We start from the raw sequence: 25,349 nt of genomic DNA, 5'->3' as shown, positions 1-25,349 counted from the left end.
TGTCTAGACAGGCACTATGAGATGCATCTCAGAAAGCTGCCCCGTGTCTGTGAAAAGCAGCAATAAGAAAGAAATACAACTATGGGAAATAAGTGCAACTACCAGTGTCATGAACCCTGTGGCCAAGACAAAAGCAAAGCTGCAGAGCAACAAGTGATGATGTATTATGATTGACAAAATGTAACTTTATGCTGCCTTTTGCTTTTTATCATCCTTCCTATTCAGCTCCTTTTTACTTTTGTTGCCCATCAGACTTCTCCACTTGATGATGTCCTAAATCTTTACATTTTGGTCATGCAATAAAGTAGAAGGAAGGCCTGCATGCCCTGTTTTAAGGGAGTCCTTTTACTCTCCTAAAACTCTTTAAAGAAGAATTTATCATAGCATTTCTTTCAATGCTTAAGCCCTGAGAACAAGATGAGGTATCTGTGCTCTGTGATAAAAAGAGTTAGCAAAGGATTTATTACATGGTTGGTTTGTCTCACAAGCTCTGCTCGCGGCAGATGCTGACCCCTACAGTCATAAATGCAACCCAACAACAGAAGAGTGATTCCAGTTCCTTTTTAATGAACCATCATTTCACTGCATGTTGCGGGCTGGACAATCAGTGGAGGTGCAACTTCATCACTCTTCAGGGAAATGATCTAGCATTGAGATTAAATTAAGTCTCATTTACTAATCTTCCACCCTAGTTACACAAGCCAGTGATGTTAATTCACACAGCTCCTGGTTTATCTGTAAGGATTCTCGGCGATTGACACAAACGCTTATCCACAATCCATTTTACACCCATGAAGGAGTGCAAAAAGGAGAAAGTGCAGCTTGATTTTAGCTGTATTTTATTTCAACAATGACATTTGACTGGTCGTGGAGGAATTGCTTGAGTTTACAGCCACAAGCTGGCAAACACTGGAGAAGCTGAAGTGCTAAATCACTCCGTGCATCCCTAGCGAAAATAACATCGGGAGCATTCCCCTGCTACAGGAGACAAGATGTTTATGAGGTGGGATAATTCAGGGGGCAAATCGAAACCAACAAAAATAAAAATCTTTTCCCCAGCCTAAACCAATTCCAAAAACTTGATCTAGGGGGGCGTGTTCCTGCCCCTGGCAGCGAGGATTGTGACCAGAGGACCTTCAGGACAACCCCAAAATATTCCAGGACTCCCCCATGGCGGGACCACCCGGGCTGAGGGGACACGCGCTCCCCTCACGGCGCACGCGCTCTAACGGCTGACCGCGCACGCCCCGCCCCGCGCATGCGCGGCGGCTCCTCCTCCTCCCAGCCCGGCCGCGGAGTGACGCGCTTGCGTCAGACGCAGCCTCGTCCCGGGTCGGGGCGGGGCCGGGGGGTAACGGCGCGACTTTTCAAAATGTCGGCGGGGGGGGGCGCGGAGCGGCCGCCCCCGGGCCCGGGAGCGAGCGGGGCTGCGCCGCGGCGGGCGGCCCGGGGCGCCCTGATGGGTTAAGCGCGCCCCAGGCTCTCGGCACGACCGGTAGCGGGACCCGAGGGAGAACGGCCGGCGCCATGGCGACCTGCATCGGCGAGAGGATAGAGGTGCGGCGCGCAGCCCCTCGGGGCGCGGGTTGGTGGGAGCGCCGTTCCTCCCGCGCCTTCGCCCCGGCCCCACGTGTCGGCGGGGAGCGGCGCTGCCATGGCAGCCGGGGGCGGGGGTGTCCCGCGTCCCGGGAGCCGCGGCGGGAGCGGCGGCGGGAAGGCCGCGCCGGGCCGGGCAGCGGCAGCGCGGTGCCGGCAGGAGGATGCGGCGGGGGTGGCTGTGCGGGCCGGCCGGGCCCCGCCGCCGCCGCGCCCCGGAGAGCTCCCTGCAGGTAGCCCCGGTTCGCCTCGGGTTTGCCGGATCTCGGGGTGCGGGGACTCCGCATCGAGAGGGGAGCTGCGAGGTTTGAGTGACAAAGCCCCGGCTAACGAGCGCGGTTTGTTGGTCTTGCAGGATTTCAAGGTGGGGAACCTCCTGGGCAAGGGCTCCTTCGCGGGGGTCTACAGAGCAGTGTCCCTGAAAACCGGCCTGGAAGTGGCCATCAAAATGGTAAGGCGGGAGGCCAGAAAGTATCCGTCTCCTTAGAGACCGAATGCAAAGTTGCAACAGGTTGGGGTTATGCAGTTGGGCACTGGTGTTTGGGTTGAATGTTTGTAAATAACGGACATTAAGATCGTGACTCGATCCTGAAAGATGCACCACAACGAAAAAGACTTAATAACCAATAGAAATGCTTTTTAGTGTTGGCTACATTTAGCCTATCTCTGTAGCAAAATGAGATTTAGGTTTCTCTGCTTAAGTATTTCAGAAAAAATATTAATAAGCGTTAGTGTTGATAATGTTATCACTTGACTGCTTTCAGTTGTGGTGTTCCTCCAATTATCTGTAAGACTTGATCATTAAAAGAGTACATTAAGTTAAACTGTGTGAAAACTTTATATTTAAAAATTGCCAGGCAAACATGCACTGAACATCTTAAGTTATGCTGTGATCCACTTACAGATAGACAAAAAAGCCATGCACAAAGTTGGAATGGTACAGAGGGTTCAGAATGAGGTGAAAATACATTGTCAGCTAAAGCATCCATCTATACTCGAGGTAAGAACCTTGGGGTTTGTGGAGAGGGCTGTATATGTGACTTGCTGCAGGGTCTACAAAATGGAATTTCATTTTTTCATTGTCTTTTTTTTTCCAGCTTTATAACTATTTTGAAGATAGCAACTATGTGTACTTGATACTTGAGATATGTCACAATGGCGAAATGAGCAGATACATAAAGAACAGAAAGAAACCCTTTTCAGAAGATGAAGGTGAGATTTTTTTTTTTGGTCTGTGGAGCTGTCTGCATAACTAATTATTAATATTAATAACTATTAAATTCTAGAGGAAGAGTGTTTAAACCTGCCATCACAGTTTCTATACCTTAAAATCTTGTGGTAAGTGATAATCTAAAGATTGATTGTTATTGTGTATGTATTCACCTGTATTTCTATATACATTTGGTTCTTTTTGTGCTGTATGGAGTATAAAAACATGATGATCTTAGAAGGCAGATACAGAGAGAAAGTAGAGCTTACCTTTGTACTTAGAATTGTGTTGAAATGTGAGTCAAGACTGGGAAGAGGAAAGAAGAACAGAACATTTGTTTCTTTTTGTGCTATATGGAGTATAAAAACAGGGTGATCTTAGAAGGCAGATAAAGAGAGAAAGTAGAGCTTACCTTTGTACTTAAAATTCTCTTGAAATGTAGGTTAAAATTGGAAGAGGAAAAAAGAACAGGAAAATTGGCAACTTCTGCCTTTAGTGCTTCCAGACTCACCTCACTGCTCACCTCTCACTCAGTTCTTCCTACTGAGAAGAACTTCTTACCTGCTTAAGAAGTTTCCTGTTTACCTGCTTCTCTATCAGTTTCTAATTTAACTCCATGATTCTGCTATAGATAGGGATTTTTTGGGACCTAGGCCACAGGACTGGATTAATGGGGTATTGCTATAAAAGCATCACTAGTTTAATTTGTATCTGGCTTTGATTCTTAAGAATCTAATTTGAGAAAGTTTGGGCCAATTGAAAATATTTCCAGTCCCGTTTCCTGTGTTACAATAAAGAACAAAGTTGTACAAAGGTAATTCCAGTTTCACTAGTCTGACACCTAAGAAAAAATAGAAGCAAGACAAATAGCAGGCTTAAAGCTGAGTTATCTTCAGAGCTAGGATTTCAAATCTAAGAGTGCAACGTGTGGTTCTGTTTTGACAGCGCGACACTTCCTGCACCAGATTATCACGGGCATGCTGTACCTCCATTCCCACGGAATCCTGCACCGGGACCTCACCCTCTCCAATATCTTACTCACCAGCAGCATGAACGTCAAGATTGCTGATTTTGGCTTGGCCACTCAGCTGAAGATGCCTCATGAGAAGCATTACACCATGTGTGGGACTCCCAATTACATCTCCCCGGAGATCGCCACGAGGAGCCCGCACGGGCTGGAGTCGGACGTGTGGTCTCTGGGCTGCATGTTTTACACCCTGCTCATTGGCAAGCCACCTTTTGACACAGACACTGTCAGGAACACACTGAACAAAGTGGTGCTGGCAGATTATGAGATGCCAGCCTTCCTGTCCAGAGAGGCACAGGACCTCATCCACAGGCTACTGCGCAAAAACCCCGCCGATCGCTTGAGCCTTTCCTCCGTCTTGGATCATCCTTTCATGGCCAGGGGTGGCTCTGCACGGAGCAGAGATCTGGGGAGCTCAGAAGATTCCATGGACAGTGGGAATGCCACCATCTCTACGACCTTCATGGGCTCTTCCAGCATCAGTACCAGTGGTAGCTTGAAGGAAAAGAAGAAGCTGTTAGTTGGACAGCCGCTCCCAAATAAAATCACTTTTTTCCCTACAAACAAGAATTCCAGTACAAATTCATCAGGAGATGGAAGTGGTTCTTTCCAACAGTGGGGAATTCAGGGAAAGGAAACTGGAGTAAGTGGCAGGGGAAGAAGCACACAGGCTGCTGAGGAGAGGCCACATTCGCGCTACCTCCGAAGAGCCCACTCCTCAGACAGGTCTGGCACATCCCACAGCCACACTCAGGGCATCTCCAACGTCATGGATCGCTGTCACTCCTTGGAAGTGCTTTCCAAGCCTAAAATAGGAGCAAGGGAGAACACAGAGTACTTTTCACCTGCCAACAGCTATTCTGATATAGGAGAAATATTTAAGGAGAAGACTTCTAGTACTTCTGGTTCTTTTGAAGAGCAGATATCTCCACCTGTAAAAGATCAACCACAGTAAGAATCAGTTTTCTGTTCAGATGAAATTTAGAGCTCCTTTATTGTCTTCTTTCCGCTTGCAACAAGTTGATGATTTCTTTCCCCACAGTAATTGTAGTAGAGAGTCTTGCTGATTGTTCTTTGTAGAAGAGACAGATGAAGGGAGAAGGCATTCAAAGTGCAATTATCAACATTTTTACTTGCTCATCTCTTGAGGTGATTTTTATTTATGCTTGGAGAGGATAAAACAAAAATTTAGTAAAGATTAGGCAATAGATTATAGAGATATGTCAGAAGGAAGGTGTCAATCACAAATAATTATCTGAAATTGAGTCCTGTACTTATTTGTAACTTCTCTGTGAAAATCCTGGCTCCTTTTCTATAGATTTTCTATGAACAGAATATCAAAAGAATAATTTTCTGTTTTAATATAAGGACTTCCATATCTTAGTTCCTGCATTTCTTTCCACATGAAGAACTGGCATAATTTCCTATGTTTTCTCTTTGCAAATCAGTTCAAGGAAAAGACAAACAAGAAACTGAAAAAAAAAGTAAATGGAGTAAGAAGTTTTTCTTGACTGTTGTCAGGTGTATGACGCAAGCAAAGTTTAGTGGGCATGTGCATTCTTTCTAGTATGAGAAATGTTTGATAAATCAAAAGTTTATACAAATGTTACTTAATGCTTACTTTTGTTCCCCATGACTTCACAAAGCCATGCTGAATGTAAACATGAGAGTATATTAATGTGTGGGATTAACTTAATGGTTACACCTTTTTTTTAATAATAATTGATTATAGGAAAGCCTTTTACAGCTGTAGATAGCTTGCACAGCAAAATCTTAAATGCAAGTCCTAAGACTTGAATTTGATAATTTATATTCTGTGGTTTTGGGGTGGTTTTGCTGATAAATGAGCCCTTGCCAATGGTGAAGCAGTCATCATCACTCAAGAAAGTGCAGACAGGTTCAGGCTATGGAGGTAAAAAAAAACTCACAGGAGATTAGTGTGAATTTACAACAGATCAGTGACTGCAGTAACTGGTTTTGTGTGTATTCTTTATCCTTCAACACATGCATTCTATCACCTGTGGCTACATATATGTGATCATCTAAAAAACTGGTAAAAAATCATTATAATTTCTGGGTTTGGCTGTATTTTATACAAATTCAGATTATTTTGGGTGGTAGGATTGGCATCTTTGAGCTGCATGTTTGTTATGCATGCCATCACTGGGTCTTCTCCAAGGCTGTGAATTAAGTGCTAGATGTAGGAACAGCTACTGCTGGCAGCATTATCATCACTTTTCGTTCCATTTGGAAATGATTTTATTTGAAAATAAAATAAAAAGAAGCACCTTCTTTGCTGCCTAGAGCTACAAAATGCCACCTGCATTTCCTAAATGTTCTAAGTGTTGTGGTTTCTGCAGCTGTAGCATTTTAATTTTTGATGTGCAAGTGTCTTTGATGCAAACTTGATTATGTGTGTAACTTTTATTTTGTAGCCCAAATTATCTGTGCCCAGTGAAGCCCCAGGTTGGTTTGTTAGAGCAGAAGTCCCAGGCTGAGACCATGCAGCAGTGGCTTGGAAGCACGCAAACAAATGGTGTGTTACTCATCACTTCTGTATTTTTGCAGTCAAGTTAAAGACTTCTGTTAGTTTCAGTGAGATTTTCTATTCTTCTTTTATTTCTTTGTACATTGAATTTGAATATATAGTTTCCTAAAACAAGCTTGTTGTTTTCTACTACTATTTTAGCAAAAAAATAAACAAACAAAAAAAAACCACAACAAAGAGGAAATCAGAATTTTAGACCCTGTTGTGTAAATATGTCAGAGTAAATATATGACAAAATACTAGCAGGTGACTTGAAAGCCCTGTTGATTTAGTTGTGCAATTACAATTAAATAAGAGAAGATGGGATGTCAATGAATGAGAAAAATAATAAGGTTACAGAAGGATGGGTGGAGGAAAGGACAAAGACACAGAAGGGAAGGAGGTGTTCTTTGTTGTGCATCATATTACATCATTTACAAATCAAGTAATTTAATCATAAGAATAAACCATAAATCCATTCTGGCCTTTTTTGGTTTGATATTACTGGACTCCTTCCCTTCCTGTCTACAGGGATTTGGAATCAGAGAACATATGGTCTGAATAATCCTATTTAATTTTTGGTCCCTTCTCAACTGTTCAGCCACACAGCAGAAGGAGCACAATAATGATGTGGGTGAGGTGAAAGTTGATCAAGGGCTTAAATATCAAAACTAGGGAAGGAGTTATGGGAAGATTAAATATAAAAACAGATGTTCAAAATAAATAAATACAAGTGTTTTAAAAATAAAACAAGGGTTTTGCAGTGTGCATTTAACATTTTGAGTACTAAGACCTCTGGTAGATGGTAAAAACACTAGTTAGATCAACTGCAACTTACATGAAATCTGCTACTAGTGGTTATCTGAATGGTAAATAAGCTGTTTTTCAACAAATGAAACTAATTCTTGTATAAGAATCTACTTGAAGTCCTTGCATTTTGTTTATAAATTATTCTTAAAAATTATTTGATGTATAAAAACTGAAGACCATCATAACTGCAATGTAGGAGCAGCTTAAAGTAGCCCTGTAATTTTGCTACTGTTGGTAAAAGGCCTGATGATTTGGACTGAGAATGAAAGAAATCCCATTCTTCCCTTAAATAAGCCTTCTATACAATCCCTTAAAAAGCTTTTGAGCTATAGTAGAGTTTTTTCCTTCTGGCTCTGACTCTGAATCTGCAATGTCCTTTGTGGTGCTTTCAGATGCTCTGGGGCCACCTGCAGACCTGAGTGCCAAGAGTAACACACAGGGAGGCTTTCGGTACCACCTGGATGTGCAGCAGGATGCACCAAGGAATGCATGGAACACCCTAAAAGACATCAGGAACCATGGAGCATCTGGGGACTGCTCACATTCTTTGAACCAGAGAAACCCAAAGCAATGCATCCCTGGAGTTGTCTGCAAAAATGAGAAAGTTCAGCCTGGCCTCTGGCTGAACTCCAGAGTGACATGTGGCCTTTGGTCAGCTCCAGAGCAAAAGCAAACTTGTGGCCAAGAACCATCAGCACACCAGAAACCTACACTGAGGAGTGTTGTGTCACCTCTCACTGCTCACAGGCTGAAACCCATCAGGCAGAAAACCAAAAATGCAGTGGTAAGTATCAGTTCTGAAAATGGGAACAGTTGAAATGCTTAGTATGGTGTGACTGCCTCTTTAAAATCACTTGGTAAAATAGAAATAGATGTTTTTAGGAAACTGAATCTAGGATAATTTCATTTAAAATCATAGTAGTAAGATGCATCTTAGCTTTTGTATAGAGAATACTTAAAGCATGATAGAGCAGACCTGTCTGTGTTTGCTTTTAGGAAGCCTCACCCTCAGTTACCAGGCTGATACCCTTCAGTCATCTCGAAGTGCTCTGCTTTTAAAAAAAATAGCACTAATAACAAAAATTACTGTAAGAAGCATTTATCTGTTTGAAGGGCATTTAAGGAAAAATAAAAGCATTTATTAAAGCATTTGTGGGGGGGAAAAAAGTGGTATCTTACCTTTTGCAGAAAGTAAATTATGTTTAATATATTTTAGGTGAGCATTCTAGATACTGGGGAAGTGTGTATGGAGTTTCTGAAAGAACACCGTTCGCAGGAACTTGTGAAAGAAGTTCTCAGAATATCTTGTGATGGAAATGTGGTGAGTACATTTTTGATTTCTTCAGTTTTATGAAGTGCTTGGAGTTCATTCAGAGCTGGCTTTTTTCTTTTTAAGTGATTATTTCTTTTGAAATCCTCTGTTTATATATGCACAGCTGTTAACTCAGCCCCTCCATAGTAAAGCCATATAAATACAAGGAGCAAGCAATTATTTCAGAAAAAAATTGGACTTGACTTTTGGAATAGGTGAAGTATTGGTGAAGAAGTGCTGCTGTTAAACAATTACTTAGAGGAATAGAGCTTAATTAAAATGTGAGTTATTTCCATACCTGTTAAAAGTGCACAGTGCTGTAGTAAGTTGCAACTATGCACAATTTTTGTTCCCTTTTTGTAGATTGCAGTTTATCATCCAAATGAAGGAAGAGGTTTCCTTCTTGATGACAGACCTCCTCCTCCTCCTGAAGGCATCTGCACATATAATTTTGACAACTTGCCGGGTAACCTGAAATTTACTTAAAAATTATCATGATTAATGTGATATTTTAAGTGAATCTTGTGACTTTATAGCTTTCGTCTATTACTTTTCAGATAACTCTGAAGTAAAACTCCTTTCAGAATTAGATTTAAACTACAATTTAACTGGAAAATGTTTTGAAACTTCACAAGGAAGTGTGACTCACAGGTTTTGATTCCTTTTATATGGAAGCTTTAAGGAGTCTCCCCTTTATAATGTGTATTAAAATAAAAACTCTTTTAATGTTTTCCTCATTCATACCAGGAGCTGTTGGTGGAAATAAGTCAGTTTCTCTAAACATGCCTGTCAAGTACTTAAATACTACTCACAACTTTCAGCTATCAAATATATAATTTAAATTACTTCTCTTCAAGCTGCTGCATGAGTGTTTAATCTGCTAAATTCTAAATTTTCTTTTTTAGAAAAGTACTGGAAAAAATACCAGTATGCAGCTAAATTTGTGCAGTTGGTGAGAACAAAAACCCCCAAAGTGACGTTTTATACAAGATATGCCAAGTGCATGTTGATGGAAAATTCACCCCCTGCAGATGTTGAAATTTGTTTTTATGATGGTATGTATTCATTTTTGCAGTTATGCTAATATCTAAATCATCACTTTAGGGCTGCACTAAAATATTACCTAACACTAAATAACCACCACTCCAGTTTGAAGAAAATAGTGCACTGTAAGCAGCTTTTTGGACACCCTGCCTTTATTTTAGCACTTGTAGATTTAGTTGATTCTTAATTCCTTAGTGATATTTTTTTCAGGAAGTACGTGTTGCAAAAGTGTTAATTGAATTATACTTTGGTTTTATTCATGAGCTTTTATTTCCATGGTTGAACTGTTATTTTATACAGCTCAACTGAAAGTGTTGACATTTTCTTGCAGGAGCAAAGATCCATAGGACAGCTGGTGTAACTCGTGTGATTGAAAAGTCAGGGAAATCCTTCACTTTGAAAGGAGAAAGTGAAGCAGGGTTGAAGAAGGAAATCCAGGCTTATATGGATCATGCCAATGAGGTGAGGTGTTTTACACAGACCTTTTCCAAGCATCTTCCTGAAAATTCACCTTCCCTTTCACAAATGTGCCTCCTGTGTTGCTCTGCATGTTTTTCATTACACTATTAAAGAGGGAGGGTGTTGTTTCTGGAAGAACAAATATCAGAGTAGAGGTAATGGTTACAATCCCTCACAAGCAAGACTGAGGGGAAATTCTTACTAGTGTGTAAAGCAGGTTTGTCTGTCTGGTGAAAGGATTAGACACTACAAATGAAGCTGCTTTATACAACTTGAAAAATTCAGTACTGTTGAAGTTTCCTTAGGTGGCCTCACTTGCTACAAAATGTGTATGAAATAGTTATACAAGTCTCAGTTTAAAACTTGAATAAACTCCTCATTTCAGGGACATCGTATATGCCTTGCACTGGAATGTGCTGTTTTGGAAGAAGAGAAAAGGAGTGGAAGTGCTCCATTTTTTCCAATAATTGTTGGAAGGTAATATCTTTCAGTTCAAAATACTGATGTATTTGAATATTTATGTATTTATTGAATATTTATTGCATACTTATGTACATGAACTGAAAAACAGTTCTGTAGAAAACTCCTGCCATCAAGTGCTTTGGACAGTCCATGGTAAAATGAAGGAAGAGCTGTTTCTTCATTTGTTTCTTTAATCCCTTTTGTACAGACCTTTTCCCTGTTTTTCTCATTATTTTTCCAGGAAACCTGGTAATACTGAATCACCACTGGCTGTAGCACCTCCACTGTTGGACAAGACAAACTATTCAAAAGAAGTTGTGGCATTGGATAGAAATCAAGCTGCCAGTTCTACTCCAGTTCAGACTCCAAACTGTGCTCCTGTAAGTACAGAAGGATGTACCATGGAGACCAGTCTCCCATGTTGCTGTTTTACTTGAATTAATGGAATTACATGTACCAACCAGTCTCCCATGTTGCTGTTTTACTTGAATTAATGGAATTACATTTGTATGGCCATGGGCTTTTATTAGCCATTTGTGAGCATACTGACTAGAATATGTGGATTTTGATACCTGGATTTAAGAGCATCTGAAAAATCAGAACACTCCAAAACTTTGCTACAAATTCCCCCTGGGAACAGAGTTTGAAAATTGCTTATTTGTGTTAGACAACAGTCTTTAGTTTGAAAGCTCTTATGTGCCCTCAGTGCTGTATAACAAATGGTGTCACAAAGGGTATTGGCACTTGATGTTGTTGTTCTGAAATTATCAAGTCTTAATGTGTATATAATAAAAGGGTAAGTGAGAATATATGTGTAGCCAATAAGGCTTTGTGAGCAATTTCATCTGGTTTGTTTAAAAGGCCCACCAAGCTTTGGTTCCTGATAAAACTTCCTCAGCTGACTGAATCATACTGGGGCCTTGGCACACTGAGTTTGTATTGTGAGCTTTGTTGAATATACATCAATCTACATTTGTAGGATCTGCATCTGTTTGATTGTGTAGTTCATGTCCCTAGTACAGAATCCTGCACATTTCCACCTGCCTGAAGTGAACTGACGACAAAAAGTTGTGTCCCTGTGGGGTTTTTCTACTGTAATGCTGTGAAATGAAGCATGGAGGCTGAATCTGTCTGTACACATGAACAGGTGGCACTGACCACTGCAGCCCCTCAGGAGGATTAATGCCAAGGTTGTTAATTCTGTTCATTCTGTGCATCTCTGGCTTTTAGGTGGTGCCCTGTGAAAAGCCTACATTTCTGACTGACACTGTTGAAAAGACCTGCTCCTCTGTTCATCCAACGGAATGCAGCCCAAATTCAGCCCAACTTGTCAAATCTGTTTTTGTGAAAAATGTTGGTTGGGCTTCTCAGGTGGGAAATTAATAAAGGAGGCATGTCTGTTCTTTTTCCTATGAGGTTGAGATATCTATTTTTTATTGAAAGTTGATTTGTGAGGAATCATTCAGTTGTGCACTACAGCTTAAGTCTAAAATTTGTATGCATAAAGATACTTTTAAATAAGTGTCTTAGATAAAAACCATAGTGATCTACATAACTAGAAGAAACCAAAATAATAGTTCAGTATCTCAGTTACCACAGTTTTCCTGTGGCTATTACTGCCTGTTTCAGTGTCCTTTGTCATTTAAATTTGACTCTAGTAAAAAACTGAAACTGTTTCACTTCTCTGTTCACTAATACAGATACAAAGGTGTCATGACAGAGTTTGTAATAGCTACAGACCAGATCTATATAAGAGAAATGTATTTTCCTCTACAGCAGGAGAAGCTGTTTCCTGGCAAAGCCATCTTCCCTCTGCTTTTCTGTTGGATAAGCTTTAAATTTAAAACATTCTTGGCTATCCAGATAAAGTAAGCTTCCTCTCCTAACAGAAAAAGTTCTCTTGATTATATATAAAGTTTAAATTGTGTATAGCTGTGATCTCTCACAAATGGGCTTCTTTTTAGTGTTTGGCCCTTCATAAGATTTCTTTAGGAGTGGTTAAGCTAAAGGTAATGCTTCATTTATCTGGTATTGACAAGGATATCTAAAGCCAAGCATCTGAAACCTGAGGAAGTCAGCATGAGACTACTTCCTCCAAAGTAAAATCCATGCCATCTTTTTCTTTGGAAGACTGACAAAATACCTAAGTCCCTTTAGGAATTTTGAAAAGCTTTCAGTTTCCATTATTAGAAGAGTTCTAGGTTTGTAATTTTGTATTTTGTATGCTCAAACCACAATGTAACCTCTCTCCTCAGCTGACCAGTGGAGCAGTATGGGTTCAGTTCAATGATGGATCCCAGCTGGTAGCCCAAGCAGGTGTCTCTTCCATCACTTACACTTCTCCAGAGGGCCAGACAAGCAGGTGAGTCTGTTCCTGCCACAAAAACATCCAGCTGAGTGCAAAGCTGCTGTACATCAGGCAACTTCATAGCTGCTCCTGACTCTGGTTGTAAATTTTAAACCTTAGCACTGCCATCACTTCATAGTTGGTTAGCTTATGTAAGCTCCTTAAATAAAGAGAAGCACCCCTAGCCAACTGATAACAAATAAATATTCATTTGTTATCTGGATAACAAATGACTAAAACAAGGTGGGAATGAATCTGCTTGGTCTCCAGAGTACAGCCACTATTCATGTGTAGTATTAAAAACAGGGAGCTTGAGCAAAGTCATGTTTTGAAATAACTATATTGTCATGAAATAAATTATTTAAGCATCTCAATTTTTCTATGCTGCTTTGCCACTCCAGGTATGGAGAAGATGATAAGTTGCCAGAATACATCAAAGAGAAGCTGCACTGTCTGTCTTCTATTCTTGTAATGTTTACCAATCCTGCTGGTCCTCACTGATTCAAGGACACCGGGTGTCATGGCACAAGAGCTTAATAAACTCACTCATTGGCTTCCCAGTCAAGTGACTGATCTTACTCAGCCTATGCAGAGATTCTTCCAAAATCTGGTAAAAATCTAGGAAGGGGAGGGTTGCTCTCTTTATGTGTAGCAAATTGTGTGTGAAGTCTCATCCAAAACATATTTTTCATTAAAGTGATGGATAAACTCACTCAAGCCAAGCTTTGAGAAACTTAGTTCTTGACTGTGTTAAGTCTTTGGAAATAATCTGAATCTGTTTTATTTTTTTTTTCTTACTCCACTGCTTACTCAGTGCCAACAATCAAGGAAAATGCATCTGTGCTGTTCAAGTATTTGTATTTGTAAATAACTTATATTTTTATGTCTTACAAGTAATATATGTAAATATGTATATGTTTTATAAGTCTGTTTTTATTTTTTGTAGCAGCAGCTTAAAACTTCTCTGCACAAGCATGTTATACAAAAAAAAATAAATGCAGTGGTAATTGCCTGGATCTATTTATTTGTTTCATGGTCAAGTAATGTTAAAGGAGAAGAGTTAATAACTTTAGGTGGTTTTACCTTGTTTTACCATTGAGTAATACTTAAAACAGCTGAAGTAGCATTAACAGCAGCTTTTCTCCCAAGCATTTGGCTTCAGGTGTGCTAACACTCCTGATGGTGCTTGTATCTGCACTTAAATACTCTAGGACTTCCTTATCAGGCAGGAAAAGAACTTAAATCCAAAATGATGTTGATGAAGAGTTTCAGAGGAGCTGCAAGCACAGCACAGCTGAACTGCTCCAAGCCAGTTCTCCTTGTTCAGCTGCTGTTTAAAAGACAGAACTTTGGTTGCTTTGTCATGTCCAAATCAAGGAAATAGCTTGCAAATAAAGAATTTAGTACTAGGAACGTTTCAGAACAATATACAAGTAGCACTTGCTATGAATTAGCTTATAAAAAAGTCCTTCACAACATTTTGTGATTCTGTAGTATGAAAGCCCATAAGAATAAAACTCCTGTATCCTCTTCAGTTAGTATTGAAAAAAATCATCTTTTAATTCAGTAGTTTCTTAGTGTTTGAACAATTGAGTACATAGGAATAAGAATTATATTTATTAAATTCAAACAGTAGAGACATTAGACAGCATAACTCATTTCTGGAGTTACTCCAGAGGTTTTTTCCCCAGTAGCATTAAAAGAGCTAAACAAACCCATACAGATGAGCTTAGGCCCATTATGAAGGAAAATTAGATCTCACTTTTTAAAATAAAGCCTGAGTGACTAAAACAGTGTAAATTCCTGTTTCTTGTACCCTAATATCAGAAGAAATAGCAGTTAACACCCAGGAGCCAGTTTTCTCCTTCCTCTTAATTAACCACCACTGCTCAGCACAGTGCATTCATTCTCACCAAGCACAAAAGTGTAAACTATTGTGCTTAGACATTTTTTCTTGTAGTTAAGAAAAGCTGTGCATATTTCAATGCTGCAGGTTTTTCTTCTTGCTACAAAAAGGCATTCAGCAAAACAGTAGAGGAAAAATTGCACATTTGGTTCACTGGAGTTCAAGTAACAGCTGCTGAAAGTGATTTTCAATGGCTCTTGGTCAACTGAAAGACCCAAATCCCACAGGGCACCTCCCTTCCTGTGTTTCTGTCACCTGGGGGAGATGTAACAGGCTCCAGAACCAGATGTCTGTATTAACCAGTGCTTACAAGCCAACAAACCCAACATCAGGTTTGCTCAAGTAGTGCTGTCTCCATACAAAGTGCATGCAGCTCAACTAATCTTGTAGTTGCAAAAGAGTTACTAATCCTGATTCACAGAATCAAGATAATGTTTCATTTACTTCTTTCTGGAAAGGATGCACGTAACCTGTGACCTTCACAGCTGCACTCAGTGCACATGTACATCACATAAACTGTACACACTTCAAACATGCCATGGTATTGCTCTGACCTGCCACATTCCTTCCTCTGCTGCCAGAAAAGCAGGACACAGAAGCCAGCTGCAGCAGGGGTAACCAGTACTGGGGTATGACCAAGTTAAATGTTCTGTCAATGTGTAAGTACAGGTGTACAGTTGTTAGCACACAGCCAACAAGGTCAGTGGTTAGGTACTCCTCGTTCAAAAGCAGTAATAAACTATTACTTCTGCTTGGTTGTACTGTTTGGGTTTTTCTAAAATACATATTTAACAATTCTCTTCCTGCATCCTCCCATATCTGACAGAAAATGCAATTAGTCTCTTGTACACTATCTCCAAGAGTAAGAGAGAGGCTACAACTACTCCACAGATCAAGCTGAATGCCCAGCGTGGCCCCAGGTGAGTGTAGATTTGGCTCACAAACACAGGCCCAAGGATCCTTGCTCCACTTCCAGAGGCAGTCAGCCATCCCATGTAGACACCCTGCAGCAGATCAAAAGCTTATGTAAGTGATACTGGCATTATTTAGCTTGCCATTAATTCCAAGCCATTAGCCTAACTGGAAAATGTAGAAGTATTTAAACAACCACTTATCTGTCTTAACTCATTAAGACACTGATTACTTTGTTTCCAAGAGTACTGCTGAGCCTCTCCAAGCTTTATTCCAAGGCTCCACTCATAGGTACTCTACTGCTTTCTAACAAAAAATAAGTTCTGGCTGTGCTCTGGCTCAAAGTATTAAGTCTCTTTCACCAAAATATAACAGGAAAAAAATGGGCAAAAGGGGGATAAAATTTTTTGTTAAGCAATAATGTAAGTTTGCTATTTTGTTTCACTGTAACTTGCTCATTCCTATGCTCATAAATACACACTTTACCTGACAAGCTAGAACAGTTTTGAGTGAAAAGTACAGAGAAATGACCTCTTCACCTCCCCAACACCACAAAAGAATGGAAAGAAAATCCAGTTTATCAGCACACAAAAAATAGCTCTACTTTTTAACCTTAGCTTTTCTTAAAGAAAACAGCAAGTGCATTAAGTATTTCTGAGAAAGCAAGGGTAAGGATGTGAGATGTGAATGTGGAGGGTAAGCTAAATGAAGAGATGTTTTGTTTGACAATAAAACTTCTAAAAATACTGCATTTATGTCTTTTTTTCTAGAGTTAGGTGTATACTAAAAACTGCCCATACTGGGGGGGGGTCTAGTAGTAGTCTTTATAGTAGTCTATAGAATAAACTTAGTTTATATAATACACTTAGTAAGAGACATTATTCCATGCTGGTATTCCAAATATATAATTGGTATTTAGGAAGAGGACTCTGCCAGAAGAGTCATGAAATTTTCACATTGTAAGATTTGCATGAGTAGCACAAGCCTTGCTTTCTAATTCCCCTAGAGACTTGCCTTGGATTTTGAAAAAGATTGGAGTTCCTGCAAAGTTCTGCCCTGCTTAGAACACTTATTATTCTGCCCTGCAAAGTCCTGCCCTGCTTATTATTTGGCTGATGACAAAAGGAATTTTAACTAGATCTCTCATTCTAATAAAGAGAGTGCACAGCAAGTGACATAAAGCTTTTAGGGATGGTGCTTACCTGAGGCTTTGGTCCCAGGACTTTGGAGTACAAAGTGTAGGACATGACATTGCAAACAGGATAGCCCAAGCCTATGAGCACATCAGAGCTGATGTACTGGGCCAGGTAGATCATGGGAGTGTTGAGGCACCAGGACTGTGTGACAGGGCAGCCCACAGGTTCTGCTGTGTGGTTGGATGGCAGCTGCAGCTCTGGCAGACTCCAGAAAGGTGCTAACATTTCACTGGGGGCTGTTCTGGGAATGGAGTTGTTCTTTATTTCTGTAAAAATAAGTTATTCATATCATTAGGAACAAAAGTGCAATGAAAGGCTTTCAAAAGAAGGTGGTTGGTAAGACTTGAACTATACCTTGCCACTGGATATTTGGTAGTTTCTTGCCCCAAGGCAGTAAGATAAAGAATCCAACCAAGACAATCAGTAAGCCTGCATGGAGTATGGCACGCTCACCAGTCCTGCCAAACAATCAAATTGCAGTTAAATGTATCAAATAATTTAATGTAAAATTTAGGTAGCTGCTAATGACACACCCCATGATATCTGACCAAAACACTGGCAAGAAAAGTTACAAAATCCCAGCAACTTACAACCAAATTTTCTTGTGATTCAAGGAGAACAGACAGTCAAATAAGAGGGGGTTATGTTAACAGAATAAAGAACAACCACAACAGCAAGGCTGTGCCAGAATTGGAAGTATTTCATTATCATAGCAAACCCAGACTCATTACCAGTGAGAGACTTGAGTAAGAGATTTGGCCCTGCCATAAAACTTTTTACATTTAGCCAACATAAGAAACAAAATCCCAAAAACTTACTTTTTGGATAGTGTTTTAACCACCATGAAAACAATAACTGATTCAATGCCAATCACACTAAGGATTATTCCATTATAAAAAACAGCTTCTTTCCTGGTCCAGGAATACATATCCATTGTCAGTGGAGTAGCTATACTGGAATGACAGAACAAAAATACAGTAAGCATAAAAACCTTCTTCCATACATTAGTGTCCATGCAAGTGTCTGGTATACACCAAATATACTCTGAAGCATCATTAATCTCTTTTTGATAGTTCATGAAACAATGTTGGAGTGAAAACTAAGCAAGAGTAATAGAGACACAAAAAAAAAAAAAATTAGACCCTGTGAGAACAAAAATTATAATTTTGATAATGTTTAAGTTTTAGCAACCAACCAGCCTCTGAAACCTCAGTTTTCTAAAAATAATGCAACTCATGACAAAGCCAAATTGTAGAATAAATTTTAACTACATTAGAGCTCAAAAAACTTGCAGAATAAATCATATATATTCAAAGTATTTCCTAAGATAAAAAAATGAAGTACACACTTGAGCCTGAGATAATGATGCTATGTTTTACTTCTTTTCTTACAGACAGAAAATTTGGGAGTAAATAACATACATCTTTAAGCTAAAAAAACCCCAGTCATATAAAACAGTGTATTTCAGAATACAACTGTATTAACTCTATCAAAAAAATTGTTTTAATCATTACTGAAATAAAAGATGCACTGAAGGTTTTGGAGATAATCAGAATCATACTAAGAAATCACACAAAACTAAAACAAAAAATAAAGAACAAGGTACTCAAGGGAAAACATGTTTTCTCTGCAGATTTTAGCCAGCCTAAGTTAAGCTTTTTTTTTTTTCAGTACTTAAAAAGTTGAGGATGTGGGTTAAAAAGTTTGCCTCCATTGAAAAGCTTTTACATTAATGATTTCTCTAGCACAAATATGGTAGATATGGTAAAGGTATGTACTATTCTGTACATATCTTTAGTTATTGCTGACCTTTAATTTGTTACTTCAGTTATCACTGACCTTTGATACATTATCAGTGCACATCAGCTTGACTGCCTGTGGTTTTGGACTGCTACTTAGGAAGATGAGTGGAACAGAAAAGCCTTTACATGCACTCCCACTCTAATTACTCTACATGTCTGAATATTTTGAGAGAAAACAGACAAACTCACGTTTCAAAGACAGCAAACACAAACAGGATGACAAAGAAGAGAACGTTGAGTGCTACCACAGCAACGTGGTCAATGCTTCCTTCTGTGTTCTGATCCAGAACATCACTTCCTGCAGCAACACAAAAGAACTACCTGAACTGCACACTGAGCTTTTTCTGATACCATCAAAAATTACAAACAGCGATGATTCCTTTGGTCTTCCAAGTATTTAGCATGTAAGTTGGTGGGCAGCTAGGCAGTTACACTTTGACATTCAAATTATAAAGTTTTTATATCAAAATGGAGCTGTTCAAATTTCAATTCCACTGTCAATTACAGAAAATGATTTCTAAACTGGTTACATGGTCTGTTTTCCCAATGAATCTTGAGTGACAGCAAAATAAGCAAACTTCTTGAAATATCTGAACAATGGAAACCAAAAAGTTCTCTTCTCAGGTCAAAATTACATAGCAGGATTCTCAGGATGAAAATATGGAAGGATCCATACAATTTTTTTTTTTTTTCCTTCTTTGTTACCAGACAGCACCATGGGCACAACACAACAAATGAAGCAATTTCTGGACCAGCTAGGGAGAGATGCAGCCTATTTTCCACATCAGCTTCCAAGTGCATCAAACTTTAGAATACTTCTAAATGCTTCTATGTAATAAGAGAGTACTTCAAAATTAAAATCACAGAATAAGTTTTCAAGGAAACACTGGTACCTTCTCCATCAGAATTGATACTTTTGTACTGGCGTCCCATGTCATCCACTCGATGCTCCCTAGAAATGTAAAACTTTTTTTATTAATACACACATTTATTTGATCTATTGTTTCTATTAAAATTATTGTAAATGGTATCATCTATAGGATAATTATTTGCAGCTCCATTAAACATCATCTTTAAAGCTGGCACCTGACTGCAGTGAACACTGTTCAAGAAAGGAAATATTCTAGTGGGAGCATATCATATATCCATATGCATTTACACCAGTGTGATAATGAAAAAAAAGTCCCCTGAGAATCTTAAAGGAAAGACAGACACTGAGATCCCTACAGACAACCTAATTTCTCCTTAAAGAAAATACATGGGCAGCAACTACCAACATTAAACTATATCAAGCCTAATAGTCCAATATCTTTAACTTTTTAAATCAGTTTACATTCTAGCCATAACATCACCAAGATGCCTTTATGAGCAGCAGAAAAATACAGTATTAAAGAAGGTAGAACCACTTAAAAAATGAATAAAAACTTACAGTTTTAGCAGGTTTATTACTCCTCCTGCTGAGCAGCTATTATTTGCTCCAAGTCACCCACAAAACAAGGTAAGGTATTTATAAGGTTTTTTTTTTACTTGATTACCTGAATATGGCAAAGATGAGAATAATATTAATAACTCCTAAGAGAGCTCCAAATAACACAGGTGTTGTGTACATGTTCAGCTGAAGACAAAGGAATTTCCACGTTACTCCTTCTTCTCCAATAAGTGTAAAACATGTCTGAAAAACTTAAAAACATCAATGTACTGTGAAAATCTTGAGAATCATTAAGAAAACATTAGAACACATAATAAAAGTTCTAACTGTCAAGTAAAATTTAAGTATTATACCTGTCAAACCTTTTACATTTTGGGAATTATACTCTAAATAAACAAAATGGATACCAGTGGGATCTCAGCTAGCCAGGAAAGTACTTGATTACATAAAATAAAAAGTATAAACAGCATCATGACACTTATAGAACTGAATTCTGACTGTACCAATAGTTAATTTTCTTGGCAGACAGACAATTTTTTTTTTTCTTCTTGCTCTTAATGGAAAACATTGGTCCTGGGACTGGATTATCCCTCATGCTAAGGGCAAACTAGAGAGAAAAGATGCACTGGGTGAGGTTTAAATTAAATTTTAGATTGGTGCAGAGCAATTGGACAAGAATGTTTCATTTATATTGGCTTAGAGAAGTATAGATTAGTGGACCCCATTTATTCAATCGTAATATCACTGAAAAACTATGCCATAAAATCCCCTGCATACAGCTGCTGAGGATTCCTACTTCCAATGCCCAATTTCAAGTAAGAGAAGTGAGGAAAGAAGATTTTGCTTTACCTGGGCCTAAAATGAAGCCAACTGCTTGGCAGGCACTGGTGTTGGCCATGGCACTCGTTCTTTCCGTCAGAGAAGTGGCACCCGCAATATACGACCGAACTACAGCCACATTGCCTTCAAAAAACCCCAAAACCAAGCAAGGGTTCATGTAAATATCAAGTTCATATTGTTAAATGTTGAGTGACATTTATTTCTGGGGTTTGTTTGCTTGGCAGGCACTGCTATTGGCCATGGCAGTCATTCATAGGTACCTGCAATATATGATCGAACTACAGCCACATTGCGTTCACAAAACCAAAACCAAGCAAGCGTTCATCTAAATATCAAGTTCATATTGTTAAATGTTGAGTGACATTTATTTCAGGGGTTGGTTTGCTTGGCAGGCACTGGTGTTGGCCATGGCAGTCATTCTTTCTATCAGAGAATAGGCACCTGCAATATACTATTGAACTACAGCCACATTGCCTTCAAAAAAACCCCAAAACCAAGCAAGTGTTCATGTAAATATCAAGTTCATATTGTTAAATGTTGAGTGACATTTATTTCAGGGGTTGGATTCTGATTTTGCAAGGTAATAAAAGCCAGCACTCCCTCTGGTATTTTTACACAACAGCACAATTACACAATTTTGTTACAAACCACTACAGGCCAACCCTTTGCTTTGTTAATTATTGAGTTCTCATTCACATAATGATAAATATGGTATTAAAACTTAATGTTAAGCATCCTACACGAGACACAGAATGTAACAATTTCCAGAAATGTACATCCTGCTGTGTTTACCTGCTCCAAAGCCCACGAGAGCACGGGCAGTCAGCATGTAGTACTTGTTGTGGCCATGGGGCACGTGGATGTAGGCATAGAGACAATTAGCAGCTACAGAAATAACAGTGGAAATGACCAGAGGTTCTCTCCTGGGCCTGTGGTTGGACCAGAGGCCAAAGAGGGGAGAAGCAACCATTTGGCCAATGCTGTATGAAGCTATGATCCAGCCCAGGAAACTGGCATCTGCTGTTGGATCAATCTGCAGGAACACAAGAGTCAGATCTGTGGGGAAAGCACTGCAGTGTTGACATTACCAGCAACACCCTCTGAGAATGAGTACCTGGCACACCAAGGACTCTGCACTGTCATGCTATCTCTGGGTAATAAACCTTGCATTGATCACTCCCTCCAGCAATGCACCCAACCAATAAAACCCTCTTTGCTTCCTGGGAATGGCTCACTGGCAGCAAACTCCAGGAGATTTTGATGTTCTGGTAGAGACAGACCTTGAACAGCAGGGCAGCACCTTCCATGCCAGCAGCAAGGAGTCACTGTCTCTGCACATGCCTCATTCTGTCCTGATTTACTGCTTGTCACTCTCATTTTTTAAGATTTTCTGATGTTTACATTCTTGTAGCAAACTTTCTCACACACTTTTTCTAAATAACTTATTATTTTGCATTCTTTTCTAGAAGAAAAGAAGTTTGATAAACTGTTAGTTTGTCCAGTGTCATTGGAGAGGTGGCACTTTCACCCACCAAATCCACTGTCACTTTTAAAAATCTGTAAGTGTTAAATCAAAAAATAAACTTCCCTTTTTTCACCTTAAAAACAACAGTGTGTGCATGTTGTGTTGTTTCATATCCTATAGCGACAGCTGGCAATGCATTTTCTTGTTTTCTGCAAGAATTCAGCATCAGCCTCACCTTCAGTGACACCTCTAGGTCCCTGCCCAGGTCATACTCTCCAAATTTTGCATTTGAAAAGTTTCTTCTACAGTTCCAGGGGCACTGAAATCCTAGCACAGATTAAACTGAAGTTTTAGGGACTTCTGTGCTGCTTTTAAGATCTAAGAGGTTTAAGATCTAAGATCTCAGATTTAACATCTAAGACCTCCAAATAAGCCATGGCCTTCCCCTGTTAGGAATACCAAGATCTCTGTGCAACAATGTGATATCTACAGAGCAACTTCTACCTTCAGTTTCCTCTTTTATTATTTTTTTTTTCCAAAACACAGACAAGTCTTGTCTACTAGGTTTTAATAACAAGACTTCTGTTGAAAATCATGATATTGGAAAACCAAACATTTCTGGATTATGATGTACCTTTACCAATTGTACCTTTAACAATTTTGCAAGAAATAATAAAAGCTGTCTAAGTGGATGGCAGAATAAAAGTCTCTTAAAGCCACACACCTCCATCCACTTTTTCTTTTCCTAAATAAAATGTCAGGTTTTCTATTATCTACTTTCTGAGCAGGAGTTTTCTGTTCTTAATTATTTTAAAAAACACCCCATATTTACAAACCTTTTGGAGATAGGGCCACACAGACATAATTACTATAGAGAAACCTGTAACACAGTAAAAAAATGAAGTTATTTTATTTGCCATTTTTATCAATAATTTTCTTTTCTGAAACAGTTATTACAAGTCCATTATTCTGTATTATACCCCCTATAGAATAAACCTGTGCATTTCCTGCTTCTTTTAAGGAGTGCTAATTCCTTGTATCAGGAGGAATTATCTTCAAAAGTTCATTTTATAGGTGCATACACACTAAACAAAAAACCTCCTATGTTGTCCTTCCAATGGAAAGAAAACAAGGTCCCCAAAGTAAAAAGAATTTCTTGATATACTGACATATCTGTATTCATTAGTCACAGAGATTTTAGCTAATAATAATAAATAAAAGAGTTACTGAAGTATCCTATGAACTTCAAGATAATTTCTAGGCCCACAGAAAATCATCAAAGGTCAAAAATCAATTCTTGTTTCTGGGGGGAGTTATTTAGTCCTGCAATGGAGATGCAAAGGCCAGTAGGAGAAAACAAGTTTTGTTACATGTTTTTGAAATAGACAGCATACATTCCCATAAAAATCTTACTTAAGAACTCCATGTTATTTCTGTTTTCATTGCCCAGAAGTTTCACTCTGGGTGATAAAAGTGCAACCTTTGTTTTGTTGGGTTCTGAGCAATACCCTTACTTTGCCACTACCAAACTAGTCATAAGCCACACGCTTATGTAATCCATCTCTTTGTGTAAAAGCAGTTTTATTATTTACCAGATGTAACTTTCTGTTTGATTTGCTAAGATTCAGACATTCTCTTTTAAACAATCAAACAATGCACCTTTTCTGAGGTTAGAACAGTGGCATCAAAGAAGCTCTCTAGCTGGAATTTTCAAACCCTGTTATTTTCAAACCAAAGTATATTAATTAAACAAGTAACACCAAATTTACTCACCTACACTGCTGAGAAACATTGTCAGGTACATGATCCAGATGGATCTCCACCTGCTCTTATAATGCTCCTGTGATTCCACAACATCCCTGGTTTTCAAACAAAAAGCAAGAGGGAGAAAGAAATCATTATCAGATCCTCTTCTAGTTGCTCCCACATGGCACTGCAAACATTTTTCACCAGTCTCTCAATGCAATTGTGTAACTTGTTAAGGAGGAGTGGATTTCCACTCAGCAAAGACTATAAAGAATATATTTTTTGCTGGAAAAATACTGGATTGACAAATCAAACAAAATAACAGAAATGCTATCACACACCAAATGTCACACAGAGAGATCTTGATCTAGGCAGGTCTTCAGTTCTGCAAACTCTGTATAGACACTTTGGAATATAAAACCTTTGAAAAGTGGGTGTTAAACCCCTCACAGCTGTAACCTTATAAGAACCAAAAACCTGAACAACCCTTGATTTGACTAAAAGCTACACCCAGTCTGTTTTTATGATGAGAAAATAACAACATACAACGTAAAAGCTGTGTGTAAAAGATACTGCTGTAGATTGCAAGGGCTGAAAAAAATTAAAATACAAGTTACAAACTAAGTTAAAAAGTAATGTTTATTCACATGATGCAGACTCAGGTTATAGATATAGATGCCTAAACATAGTTTACAAACGCTGTTTATGCGAGTCGTACCTAGACTTAAATCTGCGATTTTAAATTCATGATACTTGTTTTGCTGTCAGAAGGGGGTAAAATCCCCAAACGCCGAACAGCTGCCCGTACACGAAGGCTGCTATTAAACCCCCAGACTTCTGCCGTGTATTAATCCCGCTGGGCGTTTTTTAGCAACTTCCCAAGGCAGTGCGTTTGTGTTTTCCCGCAGAGGGAAGCAGCCCCCGGCCCGCTCCCACAGCCGGGCCCGGGGCGCTCCGGGACACAGGCTCCGAGCTCCGGAGCGCTGGGGACGGCGGCTGGGCCGGGACCCCGGCCGGGCAGCGCCCCCCGGCCCGGGCTGCCCGTGACGGGCGGGGAAGGACCCGGCACCCACGGGCGGCTCCTCGGTGCACCCGCAGCGCCCCTGCACAGCAGAACCAGCTCTTACCTGCTCTCCTCCTCCTCCTCCTCATCCGCCGTGATCCCTGCGGACCCCAGCAGCGGCTCCCGCCCGTCGGGACGCGCCTCCGGAGCGGAGCCCGCGGCCGCCATGGCCCCGCAGCGCCGGGCCCCGCCCGCG

The 25,349-nt window shown here is 39.6% G+C and overlaps 2 protein-coding genes across 3 annotated transcripts; one reads left to right on the top strand and one right to left on the bottom strand.

Annotated features, from left to right (window-relative positions):
* Nucleotides 1-1,411: 1,411 nt before the first annotated feature.
* PLK4 (polo like kinase 4) lies at nt 1,412-13,805 on the top strand. Of its 2 annotated transcripts, none has more exons than XM_059470706.1 (16): nt 1,412-1,557; nt 1,952-2,047; nt 2,501-2,596; nt 2,694-2,808; nt 3,752-4,784; nt 6,269-6,369; nt 7,563-7,954; nt 8,387-8,488; nt 8,846-8,948; nt 9,388-9,537; nt 9,858-9,988; nt 10,371-10,462; nt 10,689-10,827; nt 11,678-11,818; nt 12,703-12,809; nt 13,196-13,805. In XM_059470706.1, exons 1-16 carry the CDS (start codon nt 1,528-1,530, stop codon nt 13,293-13,295), a joined length of 2,928 nt encoding a protein of 975 aa, XP_059326689.1. In that variant the 5' UTR covers nt 1,412-1,527; the 3' UTR covers nt 13,296-13,805. The 2 variants fall into 2 exon arrangements, with proteins under 2 accessions (XP_059326689.1, XP_059326688.1); XM_059470705.1 differs by having other exon boundaries at nt 8,387-8,491.
* A 524-nt stretch (nt 13,806-14,329) lies between these two features.
* MFSD8 (major facilitator superfamily domain containing 8) lies at nt 14,330-25,338 on the bottom strand. Its single transcript, XM_059470707.1, has 12 exons — nt 25,218-25,338; nt 24,118-24,203; nt 23,181-23,224; nt 21,672-21,912; nt 20,889-21,002; nt 20,146-20,290; nt 19,504-19,562; nt 18,800-18,908; nt 17,627-17,761; nt 17,163-17,266; nt 16,815-17,074; nt 14,330-15,704 (listed from the first exon to the last, which is right to left on the bottom strand). The coding sequence occupies exons 1-12, from the start codon at nt 25,319-25,321 to the stop codon at nt 15,489-15,491; spliced, it is 1,617 nt and encodes a 538-aa protein (XP_059326690.1). The 5' UTR covers nt 25,322-25,338; the 3' UTR covers nt 14,330-15,488.
* Between the last annotated feature and the right edge of the window lie 11 nt (nt 25,339-25,349).

Source organism: Ammospiza nelsoni, chromosome 4, assembly GCF_027579445.1.
Source record: "Ammospiza nelsoni isolate bAmmNel1 chromosome 4, bAmmNel1.pri, whole genome shotgun sequence".
Lineage (NCBI taxonomy): Eukaryota > Metazoa > Chordata > Aves > Passeriformes > Passerellidae > Ammospiza > Ammospiza nelsoni.
The sequence above is the reverse complement of the archived record's forward strand: the minus strand, read 5'-3'. Positions and strand labels throughout refer to the sequence as shown.

Coding starts and splice junctions, on each gene's coding strand:
- MFSD8 (XM_059470707.1), bottom strand. CDS start 25,321: ATGGCGGCCGCGGGCTCCGCTCCGGAGGCGCGTCCCGACGGGCGGGAG. Junction 21,913..23,180: donor TGTGGCCCTATCTCCAAAAG/GTTTGTAAATAT, acceptor GTGTTCCTGCAG/ATTGATCCAACAGCAGATGC. Junction 21,003..21,671: donor TCTCGTGGGCTTTGGAGCAG/GTAAACACAGCA, acceptor GGTTTTTTGAAG/GCAATGTGGCTGTAGTTCGG.
- PLK4 (XM_059470705.1), top strand. CDS start 1,528: ATGGCGACCTGCATCGGCGAGAGGATAGAG. Junction 4,785..6,268: donor CCTGTAAAAGATCAACCACA/GTAAGAATCAGT, acceptor TTTATTTTGTAG/CCCAAATTATCTGTGCCCAG. Junction 8,949..9,387: donor TAATTTTGACAACTTGCCGG/GTAACCTGAAAT, acceptor TTTCTTTTTTAG/AAAAGTACTGGAAAAAATAC.